This window comes from Babylonia areolata, chromosome 6, assembly GCF_041734735.1.
Source record: "Babylonia areolata isolate BAREFJ2019XMU chromosome 6, ASM4173473v1, whole genome shotgun sequence".
Classification (NCBI taxonomy): Eukaryota; Metazoa; Mollusca; class Gastropoda; order Neogastropoda; family Buccinidae; genus Babylonia; species Babylonia areolata.
The window spans coordinates 49,161,222-49,177,430 of NC_134881.1; the positions used below are offsets into that span (position 1 = coordinate 49,161,222).

Below are 16,209 nucleotides of genomic sequence, written 5' to 3' on the forward strand. Positions count from 1 at the left end.
TGAAAGGAACTGTAGAGGACCGTGAGGTTTTACACAGTTGTCCTATTGGTCTTGTGTCTGAAGTATGTCCCTTAGCTAGGATATTGAGGATAAAGAATGCAACATTGCATAAATGACACCTGGTCAGAGATTTGCCACCAACCCAGCAGCTCAAATTAAAACTGGGGAGGCTCTGAGCAGATGAGGCTCGCCTGCGTAAAAACGGAAGTAAACCAGGGGGAGAGAGTGCACTTCAAGATTTTTAGAACTTCCTTTTGAAAGTGCAGAGGTCATCAGAGACAGCAGGAAGAAGCAAAAAACTATCAAAAAGCTACCTCCTACTTCAGACCCAGAGCCAGCATGCAGCAAAGAAAAAAATGAGGACATTATCACACAGGAACTAAGAACAACGACAGAGGAGGTGTCATTTCTTAAAGCAAAACTGAGTGAAAAAGAAAGGGAACTGCAAATCAAGGATGCTGAAATGACTGGACTTCTGTTATGTCAAATATGTATATTTACAATTACTCTGGTGATATCTGACAGCATAGTATCATCATGATTGTAAAAAGCTTGCTCATTTGTTACTAAAAACCATATACTTTGTGACTGTTTTCATTGTTATTTGCATTTCTGATAGCATTAAGTCTTCCAAAAAACTGTATTCTACATGCTTTTCTGAACATGCACATATTTGAAATTTTTTTGTAGCATGAAAACTTTCTGAGATATCAACATTATAAGTCGGCATGTTATCACTGTGAAATCAGGCCATTCGATACTTGGCAAAACTGAATATTTTGCTATTTTGGAGGCACTGTCTCTCTCTAAGCATGTTCTTGAGTAGGCCAGAAAAAATTCAGCATAAACTAGGTATTGGCGGTGCCAAGTACAGCAAAGAACAATGTGGTAAGTCTTCATCTTAAAATTTTATGACTGTCTAAAAATAGCAATTTGTTAAATCTGTCAAAACGCGTCATTTTTGCACATTTTTAGATGCCGTTTTCTTAAAAACTACTGGGTATAATGCAATGAAAATTTGCATGTGAACTTAGTTTTTTTATGTTCTTTCCAATGGTATAATTAGTTTTTAGATATGTTGAAGTTCAAAATTTAAGTGGTCCTACCTAGGTCAAGTCAGGTCACAGTGCAATTCAACAATGAATAAAATAATAATTCATCATTTCAATCAGTTGATCAAACAACTAGCAACATGTAATAATTATTGTAGGGATGCACATTCGATTTACTATCTAGCTCTGACTAACTCAGGGCCTAATATTAACATCACTAACGGTCAACTGCTTGACTGATTCTGTTCTCTTAATTAACGGTATATCTTTTGCCAGGGTGTGCCTGAATCTACAGGGTGACAGTGATCTATGACGAACGGGTCAATTTACGGTAGTCTTCAAATGGCACATGTTTTGGTTTCAATCGAATTTTTGAGTGAGTCTGGATCTAATTAACGGAAGCCGGAATACGTATTATTAGATCTGGATTTACGTGATCGAAGTCAATCTACGTTCTCACCTGTTGGTGGTTTCGTCAAACATTATGGTCAGTTGCCAACTTTGTCACTTAGGCTAGTACCTTCTGAATTGTGTCTGCTGTCTTCAGATAGCGATCTCCAGTTCCCGTGAAGATGATAAAGATTCGTTTGGCCTCCTGTTCTCTTCTCGTTTTTCTCATCTGTGTGTAGACTTCCTGACAGTTCCTGGTTGGATCCTTGTTCGTGCCGTTACCGGTTGCTCTGCCCGCAGTCTCCTCAGACAGTCCCGAGCAAGCTCTGTAGATTATTTTACCCTTGAGGTTCTCTGCTCGCAATCTTCCAGACGCCCCAAGCTCAGCTAGGCTATCCGTACGTTATTTTCCCGAAGAAGTTTCATATTCCGTCCTTTGCGTGTCTCCTTAGATCTCCCTATTCTTTTCAGTTTCTTCCCTCCCTCTTCACCCCCCCCCCCCCCCCCCCCCCCCCCGCCCCTCTATTATTTCCATGGTGAAGCATTTTTTTCTGTCGACAATGTTTATTTTCGTTGAAATAAAGTTCGTTGCTTTCTGCTGCAAGCCAATGATTCTCTTTGGGTGTGTGGTTGTAGAATTTGGTTGCCACCTCACTCGTGTTTTCGTGTTGTGCCTGTCTTCCTGGTAGTCCGTCCGATTGGTAGCTGACGATGACAAGGTCCGTGTAGTCAGCGATAACAGCTGGAAGCACACATGCAGGCGCCCACAGATGTCGCATCGATGGTCTGAGTTTTGGACTGAGGAGGAGGAGGCCCTGTGTCGTCTGTCGTTTCAAGCGGCGAGACGCAGTCGTCAGTCTTCTTCAAAGGCAGCTGTTGCTTTGGAGGTGAGAGACCTCCAGGTTGATCTGTCCGTAGCAGAGGCTTCAAGCCGCACCATCTGAGGTTGTTCTTCACGGTGTCTTTGTTCCCCAGTCACAATTGGACATTCCCTGTCTCCATGAGCCCTCCTTGAGCTCACCATACATTAGTTGTCTGGGGATGCGGCTGTCGTGCATTCTGATGACATGACCAGTCCAGCGTAGATGAGCCTTCAGCAATAATGACTCGATGCTTGTCAGGCCGGCTTTATCCAACACCTCTTGGTTTGTGACTTTGCCCTGTCAGCAAATGGCCAAGATCACGGACAGCGATCTCATATAGAACTGTTGATGCTGCTGATTTATTGTGAACATCTGTGATTTAATTTGTGCTTCCGGAGACTGCCTGTGTTGACAACTAATGCGTGAAGGGAACATTGTGTTGAGTGTCTGTTTTCAAATTACAACTTTTAATGTACGGAGACAATCTAATGTGTGTACGTTTCAGGAGTGAAAGGGCTGCGTGTGAACATGACCTGCTGTGAATGACTAAACTAGAATAAGCCCCTCATTCTTTACAAATGGCAACGTCTCCTTTTCCGCCGAAATAAAAGAATAACTTGATAATTATAATAAAACACACACACACACACACATGATCTAAACAGCGATATTACGTCCACTACAATCACATCTATTTATTGCACGAAGAAGAAAATGACGTCATGGACATGTCTGCAAATTTATGAGGACCTAATCCCATAGCATGGAGATTGCTATAAAATGCTTCAGAATTAACCACACAAAAAACTCCTTTGATGATGAAGTTGTTCAGCAGGTCAAAGGACCTTATTTTCTGTAAAAGCTTTTCATCCTTTTCCTGTTCTGCAGCTTGAAGCACCATGTTTCAGTCTTCATATTCAAATATTGCAAGTCATGATGCCATATGTGCCTTTTCTTAAACTACTTCTTTGTTGAAAGAAAATGCACCCTGTCTTGCAAAATACTTTCTCTGATGTCTCGGAGGAATGCCTAAAAGTTTTTTTGCTGCTGTTGAACAACTTCATCATCAAAGATGTTCCTTGTTGCTATTTTTTTCTTTTTGTTAATTCTGAAGCGTTTGATAGCAATCTCCATGCTATGGGCTTAGGTCCTCATAAATTTGCAGACATGTCCATGCGATATAGGAAGTCTGCAGGTTCCAGCAGTTACTAACAATATCTTGAATGAGGCTTCTCTATCTAAAACTGCAGCCGTTTGTATTAGAAATACAGACAAAAGGCTCTCCAGTCAATTCTTCAACATTTTGATGGGAGATTGTTTCATATTTGCTCTCTCTTGACGCCCTTTCTTTTACCATAGCCAGGTTCACTTTAACAGATACATAAAATAAATGTAAATGTGAAATAATGACACCAAAAATTGTCCAATAGTTAATCGTCAACAGCAAACAAGAGCACACTACAAAGTCATCGCTCCATAAAATCACATTCTTGAAATATTTGCTGTTTGAAGACAGGAGAGAAAATATTGTTACATTTATATACCTGAGGCTGGCCCCACGATGGCCTCACAATTGCCTTCAATATGCTAATAGTGTGGCTTCATGTGGAAAACTATTGTAAAATCATCACAGAACACTCTAAATACGTTTAAAATTAGTCTGCTTTATTCCTGTGAGTGTTAGGGGGGATGTGGTTGGTCAGTGCTCGCTGGGTAAACTTCATTTTCCTAATATCGCTTATTATCACGATATATACAATGTATTTTGAACGAAAATTATTCATATCAGTATTTGTTGTATTCTGAAGCAGAGGAACATGGCATATGTAAATGGTAGCCACAAAAACTACATGATGTTGCGACTTAACTCTCTCCATACGAACGGCGAAAGAGACAACGTTAACAGCGTTTCACCCCAATTACCATCAAAATATTGCAAGCGGAACGCTCTTATACTGAAGAGGTGAATGTTGACAAAGAATACCACAGTTCTGACGACGGAAGCTAAAGGTTGGGTCATTCAGACACCCACTGAACATCCGAGGGGTCTGTGTAGAGGAGAAGAGAGGACTGGCCGTACTGAGTGAGTTAAAGGCGATTCCTGGCAAAACAGTATTTTGGGGATAGGGGAAGCAACTCGACCAGTGTGACTCCCCAAAGGGTCAAAGGTAAAAGGGTCCACTCGCACTGAAATAATTACTATAAGACCCCTGCAGGTCTCTGTGTAAAAGTAAGTTCGGAAAGAGTGATATTGAAGTGATAAGATAATACAACGGGGCAGTTTAATGTTAATTCGTCGAAGATTTATTAGCAGGCCAATGCAAGCCTTAATTGTGAGAGAATAGATGAAGATATTTCAATTCTTGATATTGACTGGAATAGAAAAGACCCCACTGAAAATGAAAACATGTAATATGTGGTGGTTTCCTTTCCATAATCAGGGTTTGAGTTTCAGCTTGTCTTAATTTAGTTGACCAGGGCGCAAGAGGGAAGCGCACGGTAACACCCTCGGCCTTGCGGACTATAAAGTTCTGGGAATCACAGTCGACAACAATCTCACTTGGAATCCTCACATAAATTCCCTTTGCAAAAAGACATCAGCTATCCAAAATCAAGCTATCCACCACTCACGGAAATTGTTTTTTTCAAGCACATACCCACAACAGATTACGCATAAACACTAGGGACTCTACTGGTGCGAACACCATTAAACCATTGCTGAAACATAAATAGAGGATTAATCTGGTATTCCTTCAAAAGACTTCTCTATTGGACTCACAATGCACAAGATTTTGACAGGCAATGCACCACCAACATTGATAAACAATTTCCTGTTGATTTATTAAGGAATCCCCTAAAAGTCCACATCGTCTGTTTAAATCTAGTTTGGCTCACTCAGGCGTCACTCTATGGAACTCACTCCCAGAACCAATTAAAAACACCATTTCCCCAAAACCTTCAAAAAACATTATCTATCCCACCTTATACCATAATATCTTATGCATTACTCATCTTGTTAATGCTGTTATTACTGTCCACACTTCTAGTGATGTTATACAATTATCTGTGTGCGAGCGTTTACTTTTGGTGATAATGACGATAAAAATAATTTTCTTTAAGTGAGATATCCAACTGTACGTGCGGATGTATGTGGAACCCTCTGTGTGTCTGCCATAGTACATGCATCCTCTGTGTTTTTCTCATGTTTGACTCTGAACCCGAGTCTGCTTATTGCTCTGAAAAGTTCTGACGGTGCCTTAGTTTCCCCGGGTGCATGTGGTCTTCTTGGATTAATACAACCCACCTTCCCGAGCCTCTGCCGTTTTCCTGGGCGCTTACAGCTTTCCCAAGCGCCCGAGTGTTCCTTGGGTCTGTCAAGAGTTGTCCCTGCAACGCATGGAGATAGACTGCTGCTTCGGTGGGTAACCTTAGCGCATGGCCTGTCAGCAGTAGAACCGGGACTCTCAGTGGTTGCCGACATCTTGGCATGGACCATGGTACTCAGGACCAACGTGAGCCAAACATGAACGGTAGAGGATGCGTGTGCGTGTGTGAGCGCAGTGTGCAAGAAAAGTGAGTGTGTGTGTTCAAGCGATTGTGTTTTTTTGTTTGTTTTTCTCTGTCTTCCGAAAAGACGTTTGAAACAGTGTGACGAATTATGGTAACTGGTTAGTAAGGTTGGGAGGGGGAACAAAGGGAAACAGTTGTTTAGGTCCTCAGCGCTGTTTCTGTCGTCAGTATGTCCGTGTGGATGAGTGAATAAAGTTTTGTATTGTTTGTCAATTCTTGGTGTTGGCTGCAATTTATTGAGCGTGCGAGGATCCGGAGACCTATTTCTTTTTTCTTTTTTTTCTTTGATTGCGCGAAGCTGACTCGGGTTGTGGGTGATTCCTCAACGTTTGCCGGTCACGTGACAATTGTATGATAGCCATGTGCACAATACTCCGAACACAGCAGTTGGTGATGTTGGATGTTTCTGACAATGAGTCAGTTTTTGACTTTTGGATCTGGCTTGTGAAAACTGCAAATTCATAGTTATATAAGTCCACATCTTTTTTTTGTACAGGTACAAAATCTACGTGTGCTAGGAGGAGCAGGAGCGAAGGCTGCTGTGAAGAAGGTCCTCGATACAACGCTGACAAACTCGGTGCAGGAGCAATCTAACTGGTTTGGCAAGCAGGGCTTAAAGTCGAAGGGCTATAACACCCCTTTAAGGACACTCAAAGAGGAAAAAAAACCTTGAACTGGATGATCAGCTCCCAAACATTACCCTGATTAGGCCTGTGGAATAGATATGTTATTTCATGTATCACTGGGGGTAGAATGATTTCATGGAAGTGCATACTGGACTGAAGTTCCATAATTGATTATTTTTCATAATGTCTGCATTATGTATATTGCTGCAAGGATAGAGATGAGCCACCCATATTAAAAAAAAAACAACCCAACAAACCTTTTTGTTTGTATTTTGTTTCTGGTTATTCTTGGGATGCCAACACTGAGTTGAATATATAATTTGTTTGATATGAAATTAGGAGTGCTGCTGACGCTAGCGGACGGAAGACAGGCCCCCAGTATGGAGAACGTCAGCGGAGCCCTCAGCGGATCCGTCGCCGGCTCCGAGAGGCGGGTGGTCTGGAACCACCATGTTATAAATAAAACATCTACAAAACTGGCGGCACTCAGCGAGGAGCGCACAGGAAGACGCATTGGCAGCCCAAAACCATTGATGAATAATTATTTCGAGAAATATAAAATTTTACAAATATTATGGAAAGCATACGTTTATAGTTGGTTGGTTTTTTTTGTTTTTGTTTTTTTTAAGGAAAGTGAATGACATTATCAATGGTTGCCGGCATCTTTTCCGCACGCCTCGCCGCCTCGACACCTTAAAAATAGACTAACAATTATCTCCCTTTCTTCCAATATTTCACATGTCAAAAACAAATCATCATTTACCATATACAACAGTACTGTTTTCTACAAGCATAAATTTACTCTCGATGTTAACTCGTGGCCTCTATTTGGACGAGCTCCTTAAACCTTAACAAAAAATATCCCATAAAGTTGTCTTGAGCATGTAAAAAGCAAGATATCTAAAATTACCCCCTTCCATTGAAAACTCCTACTTGGGCAGACATGACAAAAATGTAGCTCCTCCCCAATTCTTAAATTTCAATATTTATTCCTTACATTTCCAATATAACATTTTAGCAACACGTGACAACTCATCACCCCTTCACAGGCTCATAACTTTCACAATAAACCGTGACAACAGAAAGGTCACAACAAACATGAGACAGAAAATACAAACGTAACAATGAACCACGACGGAGGAAAAAACAATACATAAAGACTGGAACACAAGCTCATACCTAGAGCGACGTGACAACACGATCTCACTACGCTCGAACGCAAGGGGAACACGCGGACGACATAATGGTTCCGCTGGTTTTTTTTCTTTTCTTTTACGTTTATGGAGGGCCGGTGGGTCGCTGGATTATTTTTAGAGGCGGGTGTGTTTCGTATGCGCGTGCACGATGTTTTCCATCGTGTGTGTTCCCCTTGCGTTCGAGCGTAGAGAGAGATCGTGTTGTTGTGTCATGTTTTCTATGGTTTGTAAATGTCTCGTGCAATTGAACGGAAAAAAATATATAGGAAGCTGAGTGAACAGAGTGAGCGGAGTTCTAGTGCTTCAAATGCTCCTCGCCGGTTTGTCCCTAGCTTCACTCGAAGGGAGTCAGTCCTTGGAGAAGGACAGTGTAGAACCAGCGCTTAGCGGCTGACGTTCGTTCTTTTTCCTCTGTAAACGACTTTGTGTCCGCCAGTGGAACTGTTCATCTGTGTTTCGATGTTAGCACCCGTTGTTCGTTTACGGAACACTGTGCGGTGGCCAGTGGGTGACTTTTGTTCTTGTCCGAGGTGTTGTGCCTCCCCGTTCGAATCGTGGGGAAACGTCACGTCGCTCTAGGTAGGAGCTTGTGTTCCAGTCTTGTTTATGTATTGTTTTCCTCCGTCGTGGTTCATTGTTACGTTTGTATTTTCTGTCTCCTGTTTGTTGTGACCTTTCTCTTGTCATGGTCTATTATTGTGAAAGTTATGAGCCTGTGAAGGGGCGATGAGTTGTCACATGTTGCTCATATGTTATAGTGGAAATGTAAGGAATAAGTATTGAAATTTAAGAATTGGGAGGAGCTACATTTTGACATGTCTGCCCAAGTGGGAGTTTTTTCAATGGAAGGGGGTAATTTTAGATATCTTGCTTTTTACATGTTCAATACGATTTTATTGGATATTTTTGTTAAGGTTTAAGGAGCTCGTCCAACCAGAGGCCACGAGTTAACATCGAGAGTAAATTTATGCTTGTAGAAAACAGTACTGTTGTATATGGTAAATGATTTGTTTTATGACATGTGAAATACTGGAAGAAAGGGAGATAATTATTAGTCTATTTTTACGGCGGCGAGGCGTGCGGAAAAGATGCCGGCAACCATTGATAATGTCATTCACTTTCCTTAAGAAAAAAAAACTATAAACGTATGCTTTCCATGATATTTGTAAAATTTTATCTCTCGAAATAATTATTCATCAATGGTTTTGGGCTGCCAGTGCATCTTCCTGTGCGCTCCTCGCTGGGTGCCGCCAGTTTTGTGGATGTTTTAGTTGTAACATGGTGGTTCCAGACCATCCGCCTCTCGGAGCCGGCGACGGATCCGCTGAGGGCTCCGCTGACGTTTTCCATACTGGGGGCCTGTCTTCCGTCCGCCAGCGTCAGCAACACTCCTATGTTCATGTGTTTTTTTGTTGTTGTTTTTTGGTTGGTTTTTTTTTGTTTTTTAGTGGAAACAAAAGACCATCCTGTGCTTATAGTGATGGTGGTTTGACATCTCATTTACCAGTGCTCTTGTGCTGTAGTTTTGCTGCCGTGTTTTTGTTTGTTTTTTTTGTTTTGTTTTTTGAGGGGGGTGGTGGTTTGTTTTTGTATGCTCTTGATAATTTTTTAAAATTTCTTTTATTTACATACATATATAGACATATACACACAATCATTAAATACATTACATAATTTCGTTTCTGTGTGGGCTTGTTGTGTTGTGGCGTCTGTAGTGGGGTATCTTGGGGAGGGTGCACGTCAGCTTTAGCACGCATGACAATAGAGATGAGCCACCCATATTAAAAAAAACAACAACCCAACAAACCTTTTTGTTTGTATTTTGTTTCTGGTTATTCTTGGGATGCCAACACTGAGTTGAATATATAATTTGTTTGATATAATTTTTGATCAGTATTGCATGTCACATCTGGGCAAAGTATTGGATGATTCAGATTTTTTTTTTCAATTCTGATTTTTCGTTCGATACACATCGCATGTATTTTGGTGGTACTTGGGTGCAGTTTAAAGACAGAGAGGGGGCGGGGGGAGTGGTATTTCTTGGAATAAGTGGGTAGTCAGGGGGCAGGATGCCAAGGGTTGAGCTGTCTACTACTATGATTTTTAACAGGTGAATTTTTTTTGCAGTAGAAAGTGACATCTGATGCTGAAAAAAGGTAATTAGCTGGTACAATATTTGCTGCAGTGTAACCAGTCATATTCTGTACTGACTTGTGAATCAGTTCTGCATTAAATTTTTGTCTGTTTGAAGGAAAAGATTACAATATTGCTTAACCCTTTCGCTGCTAGGGAAATAAGATTTAAGTGAAATCTATTAGCCAGTTGTTGTTTTTTACAAAAAAAATAGGTATATGTATTTTTTTAACATTCAGTGCACTTTGCTATTGCTGTTAGAGAGAGACCCGTAAAAGTATATATTTTCTGAAAGGTAAATGAATAAAAAAAAAATTACAAAACACAAGATGCTTTCCAAATTTGTATATTTTCAATGACATGCAATTATTTTGGAATCAGTTGTTTTTGTCACATTTTCAACTTGTTCATTACATAAAGTTTTCCGGACAATGGATAATACCTGTACAAATTATACTAGAACAGCACCACTAAAAAAGAGACATACACACAAATTATTGTGACTACTCTAAGTGATGTGACATATAGGGGACCACGCCCCCTTGGCCCCCAAGCTGGAAGCACACAGGCGCTCACATGTGTCGCAGCGATGGTCTGAATTTTGGACTGAGGTGGACGAGGCCCAATGTCGTCTGTCCCTCGCAGCGGCGAGACGCAGTCGTGTCTTCTTCAAAGGCAGCTGTTGCTTTGGAGGTGAGAGACCTCCAGGATGATATGTCTGCAGCAGAGGCTTCAAGCTTGCGTGGCTGGATGTCGCACCATCTGAGGTTGCTCTTCAGGGTGCCTTTGTACCTCAGTTTGGGCCTTCCCTGTCTGTGTTGGCCCTCCTTGAGCTCACAATACATTAGTGGGATGCAGCTATCGTCGATTCTGATGACATGACCAGTCCAGCGTAGCTGAGCCTTCAACAACAATGACTCGATGCTTGTAAAACCAGCTTTGTCCAACACCTCTTGGATTGTGACTTTGTCCTGCCGGCAGATGCCCATGATCATGCCCAGCGATCTCATGTGGAACTGCTCTAGCTGCTTGATGTGCCGTCGATACAGGGTCCACGTTTCACATCCATACAGTAGTGAAGAAAAGACTACGGCCATGTACATCTTTATCTTTGTAGACAATCTTATGCCTTTTTGCTGGAGAACCTTCACTTTCAATCTTCCAATGGCCTGGCTGGCTTTCTGGATCCCGGGCGTGATCTCTTTATCTAGTGATCCATCTGCAGAGATAGTCCTGTCCAGATAATTGAAGCTCTCCACACACTTCAGTTGGACTCCATCAGTGGTAAAGGCTGGCTGGGGCTTGGCTGTGTTTGGGGTGGCTTAGACCAGGACCTCCGTTTTTCCAGGACTGTTTGTCAGTCCGAACAGCTTGGATGCTTCTGCGAAGTGGTCGACAATGTCCTGCAGGTGATTCTCCTTGTGTGCCATGAGGGCACAGTCATCCACAAAGAGGGCTTCAAGGATGAGTTTCTCCAAGGTCTTCGTTCGAACAGTGAGACGACGAAGGTCGAACACGGATCCATCCAGGCGGTATTTGATATACACGCCCAAGTCCAAATCTTTCACAGCATGGAGTAGGACCTGCGTGACGAAGTTGAACATCACGGGGGCGAGGACATAGCCCTGTTTCACTCCGTTTGAGATGTTGAAGGAGTTTGCGTAGGCACCATTGGAAAGAACTTGTAAAGTCATGTTGTGGAAGAGCCGTATGAAGGTGGTTAACTTGCGCGGGCAGCCCAGCCTCATCATGATGGTCCACAAAGCTTCTCTATTGACAGTGTCAAAAGCTTTGGTCAGGTCTATGAACACTGCGTTCAAGTCCATCTGCTTGCTGTTCGATGCATTTCTCCTGGACTTGTCGCACAGCAAACACCATGTCTATGGTACTGCGGCCAGGGCGGAAACCACACTGGGCTTCGGGAAGGTTGCTCTCAGAGATGTTGGTGATGAGCCTGTTGAGGAGGATGCGGTCAAGTATCTTTCCAGCACTAGAGAGAAGAGAAATTCCTCAGTAATTGCCACAGTCTGATTTTGCCCCCTTGTTCTTGTAAAATGCCACAATAGTGGCATCTCGGATGTCTGCTGGCATGTCTTCTTCCTTCCAGATGGTCGAGAGGACGTCGTGGAACGCTTTGAGAGCTGTGGTTCCAAGTGCCTTGTACACTTCAGCAGGAATTCCATCTTTTCCTGGCGCTTTCCCGCAGTTCATCTGTTTTATGGCAGTCCTTACTTCATCCTCAATGGGGGGTAGGTTGAGGTCCTTCTGTATAGGCAGCTGGGGTATCTGTTGAAGAGTTTCCTGGTCAATAGTAGATTGATTGATTGACTGGTTGATTGATGTGGATACTTCTATAGCGCCTATCCTCGGTCAGAGACCAAGCTCTAAACGTTTTACATACACGGGGACATTTGCACCACAGGCTGCCTACCTGGGTAGAGCCGACTGACGGCTGCCACTGGGCGCTCATCATTCGTTTCCTGTGTCATTCAATCAGATTTCAGACGCACACACATGCACACTCAGACAGACATGTAACATTTTACGTGTATGACCGTTTGTTTGGTTTTTTATTTACCCCGTCATGTAGGCAGCCATACTCCGTTTTCGGGGGTGTGCATGCTGGGTATATTGTTTCCATAACCCACCGAACGCTGACATGGATTACAGGATCTTTAACGTGCGTATTTGATCTTCTGCGTGCGCATACACACGAGGGGGGTTCAGGCACTAGCAGGTCTGCACATATGTTGACCTGGGAGATCTGAAAAATTTCCACCCTTTACCCACCACGTGCACCGAGATTCGAACCCAGGACCCTCAGATTGAAAGGCCAGCGCTTTAACCATTCGGCTATTGCACCCGTTAGATGGCCGTTTGAGGGTGTCAGAGAGTGTGTACTGCTAATATTTCGGTCGTGTTACTGCTGTCTGCTCTGTGCAGCTGTCGTCACTCACCGTTCGTTGTATCTTGGCCAGTCTCATTATTGCTGCCTTTATTTTCTAACAAATCGTCCAATAAAAGTTCACTACTGTCTTCTTCTTTTAAGTTATCTCGTCATTGTGTCAACAAAGCGTACACGGTTGCACTGATTTATCTCATCATATATGCAGCCTAGTGGCTAAAAGTCCTTATTCAAAGGTTATTTGTGAACAGTCTTTCACAAATGATTGACTATACATTATACGTATTTCGTCCTTTTTTCTTCTGCAAGATACAGATGCGTCAGATTATATCCTAATTTCTGGCTAATCTTGTGATTATTATTGTTTTAATTCTGGTTAGTATCGTCTGTCAGAATGAGTGCCAACGGTGTCAGCTTTAGTGTTGGCTACATCTGTATTGGACTGTTATTTATTTCTTTTTCTCTTCTTTTTTTTTTTTTTGCTGCCCCATCATCTGCGCCGTTTCAGTGGCATTACTCCCAGTCCGCTCATTTAGATTCCCCCATACACGGCCACACCCGGGTTCGTCCGTCGCAGTCCCAGCGTCGGCAGTCCACAGGGAACCATCGATGTTAGGTCGCCTGGAGGCCACACACCAGAGGAGACCCTGCACTGCTGCTGAGTCACTTCGGTGGTGTTCAGTGGTGCCTGTTCTGTTTTAACGTACTTAGGACACCACCTACTAAGCCCCCTACTAACGACAATAATGGCTTAGTCGCGGAGCCAGACTGAGTGAGCGTCTCTCCCAGAGTGGAGACCGCCACCACGTCCCTCAAACAACAGCCCCCCCATGAATCTGCCGACACTGACGACATTGACAGGACTCACCCCAAGCACGGAAGTGGAGGGGCATCGAAACTGAGGTCACCATGAGAGCAGGGCATGAAGGGTCACAGACTTTGAGACTATTTTGTTTATATTGATGACGATGAAGGAGGATGACGATGATGATGACGATGTTGCTATGGAGGTCTGTTATTTATTTCTTCTTCCAATGAATGTCCAGGTTCAATGCATTGACCATAACTAGCATATCGGCGGTGGTTGATGGTTAGAAAAAAAAAAAAAAAAAAAAAAGACCCGGGGATGTAGGTAGTGTTTTTTCCTCACGAAGAACTGCTATAATTTTTTCAAAAGTGTATTTTTGGCGGTGAAAATTGAGCTCTGATGTTAAAAAAGGTAATCAGTTGATACAGCATTTGCTGTAGTGTGACCATGTACTCCATACCAACTTGTGAATCAATTTGCATAACTTTTATATGTCTGTTGGGAGGTATGGTAGATATTGTATAAAAATCAAAAATGCCAACTCAGAAGATTCTCCGTGAATGGTCTTGCGATAATCAACTTAATGATTAGTAAGTTTACTATGTGTTCTAACAGCTTGGTTTATTTTGTTCTGTGGGAGCAATGAGAAATACCACAATTTAAAAAAAAGTTCCTCTTAACACAATAACATCAGCTGTAGCTTTTGTGAAGAATTATGTACTATGTGCTGACCCATGATCACTGATATTAATATCAATATCAGTGATCATGGGTCAGCACTGATAAAAACAATCCTTTTTTATATTGACAATGTCAATAACACTGTCAATAACAGTATCGTGAATATGTTTCTTACTGTCAATAATCTAAGACTGTAACTGTTATTTGTCCAATTTGTGTTTATTTTAATGGTTGGCAACACCTAAATACAAGTGATTGTGACCCATAACTGGTGTGTTTCTGGACCTATAATAATTTAGAATGTTGGCCCAGTGAAGGTCCAGTGTCCACTTGTGCAAAGGTAGATCAATACCATGTTTTAGATCAGTGTTGGCTCCATCAACCAACCAGTTCTGGGCCAGAAATAAAGGTTAGGGTATAACTGGTCCAGATCCATGCCGATAAAGGCTGCCACCATCGGCCCTGAAATGAGGATGTGTGCAGGATAATAACCAGGCCACATTGAGGCCTATTGCGGAAGATGATTATGGGATACTGGCAAAATTCTATCAAATTCATTATGACCCACTAATGGCATGTTATCTGGGATCACACGTGAGCTAAAAAGGCTTCGCCAAAATATGTTTTGGCTGATATTGTTTATATTTATTACATAACTCAATCATAATAAAACAATTATGCAGAGGCATACATGTTTTGATTTTTTACAATCTGCAGACGTGGTCTTTGTTAACACTTTAAACAGAAATAGTTCATGTACCAGTTAGTTTTGGGTCATAGTGCATTTTGTCACAGGCCGACTACACTATTACAGATCAGTCGTCCTTGTTCTTGTTCAACGTATTGTGTGGCTGTTTGGCCTTGGCGATGGTATCACACGTTCAAACCACATGAGGGGTTCGCCAGTTCAAGACTTTTAATGAAGGAACAAGGACTAGCATTGAAGCACAGATATCCGCTGCACAGGCACAGAAGCAAGGGGAAAATACGCGAGTATCAGTGGCCCAGCTGCTTGCGTATGTGTGTGTGCGTGTGTGGCAATGCTGCACGCACGTGTGTTACTGTGATGTGTGAAGGGCGCGCTGACCAGCAGGGTCATCTGCCAAAAGCCGGCTTTCCTCCAATTCGGAAGGTGGTCACCTGCCATGTACCCCTCTCCGTCCCGAGACTGACTTGTTTCTGTCTTTCTACGTGTTTTGAGTAGTGTATATTATTACTGTGGGCGGTTGGAGGGTTGGACCCTAGCGTCAGTAGGGGGTCCCCAGGCGAGGGGGGCGGGAGCGGTATATGGGAGTGGTCTTAGCCAGTGACGGTGTAGAGGGAGTGTGTGTCCCTTCACTTCCCCGCTCACTCGCTCTCCTATCTCTGATGTTGGTTAGTGTGGGGGTAATCCTCTTGCCTTTGCTTTCCGTCCCCCCCCCCCCCCCCCCCCCGCCTGCTCCCCCCCCCCCCCTCCACTGTTCTCTTGCTTTTGCCTTGCTAACTAATCTTCCTTCCTTTTGTACCCTTCCTCTTTTTGATAGGTTTTTTTTCTGTTTTGGCTGTTCGGCTTTGAGGGGAAGGTAGTGGACAGGTCAAATATGACGAGTAAGCAGCCCTTGGCGGAAGATCGGCTACGGAGACCGATCGTTAGGTCTGTCAGTGGTGTTTCAGGTGGGGCGACTTTGGCGGAGTGGGTAGCTAGTTCAAGCCCCCTCCTTACCCGCGAGGGCATTAGGGAGATGATGCGTCAGAATGAAACGCTCCCTCCCACACCTCCAGGATCCCAGGTCCCATGTGGGATCGACTCCGTGACTGTGGCAGAGGCCTCGTGGCAAATGTGGACCCGTGTTGGCGTCCCTTTAGAAGTTTTTTATGACATGGGGACACAGTTCACCAGCGACATCATGGGCCAGGTCAAGTGACTATTATTATTATTATGAGCATTTACGCCTAATCTTGAAAATAAGCCCTATGCGTTTACAAATAGAACACATATGTAAATA

At 43.0% G+C, this 16,209-nt stretch overlaps 2 protein-coding genes across 2 annotated transcripts in view; both read right to left on the minus strand.

Annotated features, from left to right (window-relative positions):
• The window catches only part of LOC143283115 (uncharacterized), a 551,198-nt gene that overhangs the window by 118,909 nt on the left and 416,080 nt on the right, over positions 1-16,209 (minus strand). The window lies entirely within an intron of this gene.
• Positions 10,403-10,933, minus strand: LOC143283548 (uncharacterized). Its single transcript, XM_076589793.1, has one exon. The coding sequence runs from the start codon at positions 10,931-10,933 to the stop codon at positions 10,403-10,405; it is 531 nt and encodes a 176-aa protein (XP_076445908.1).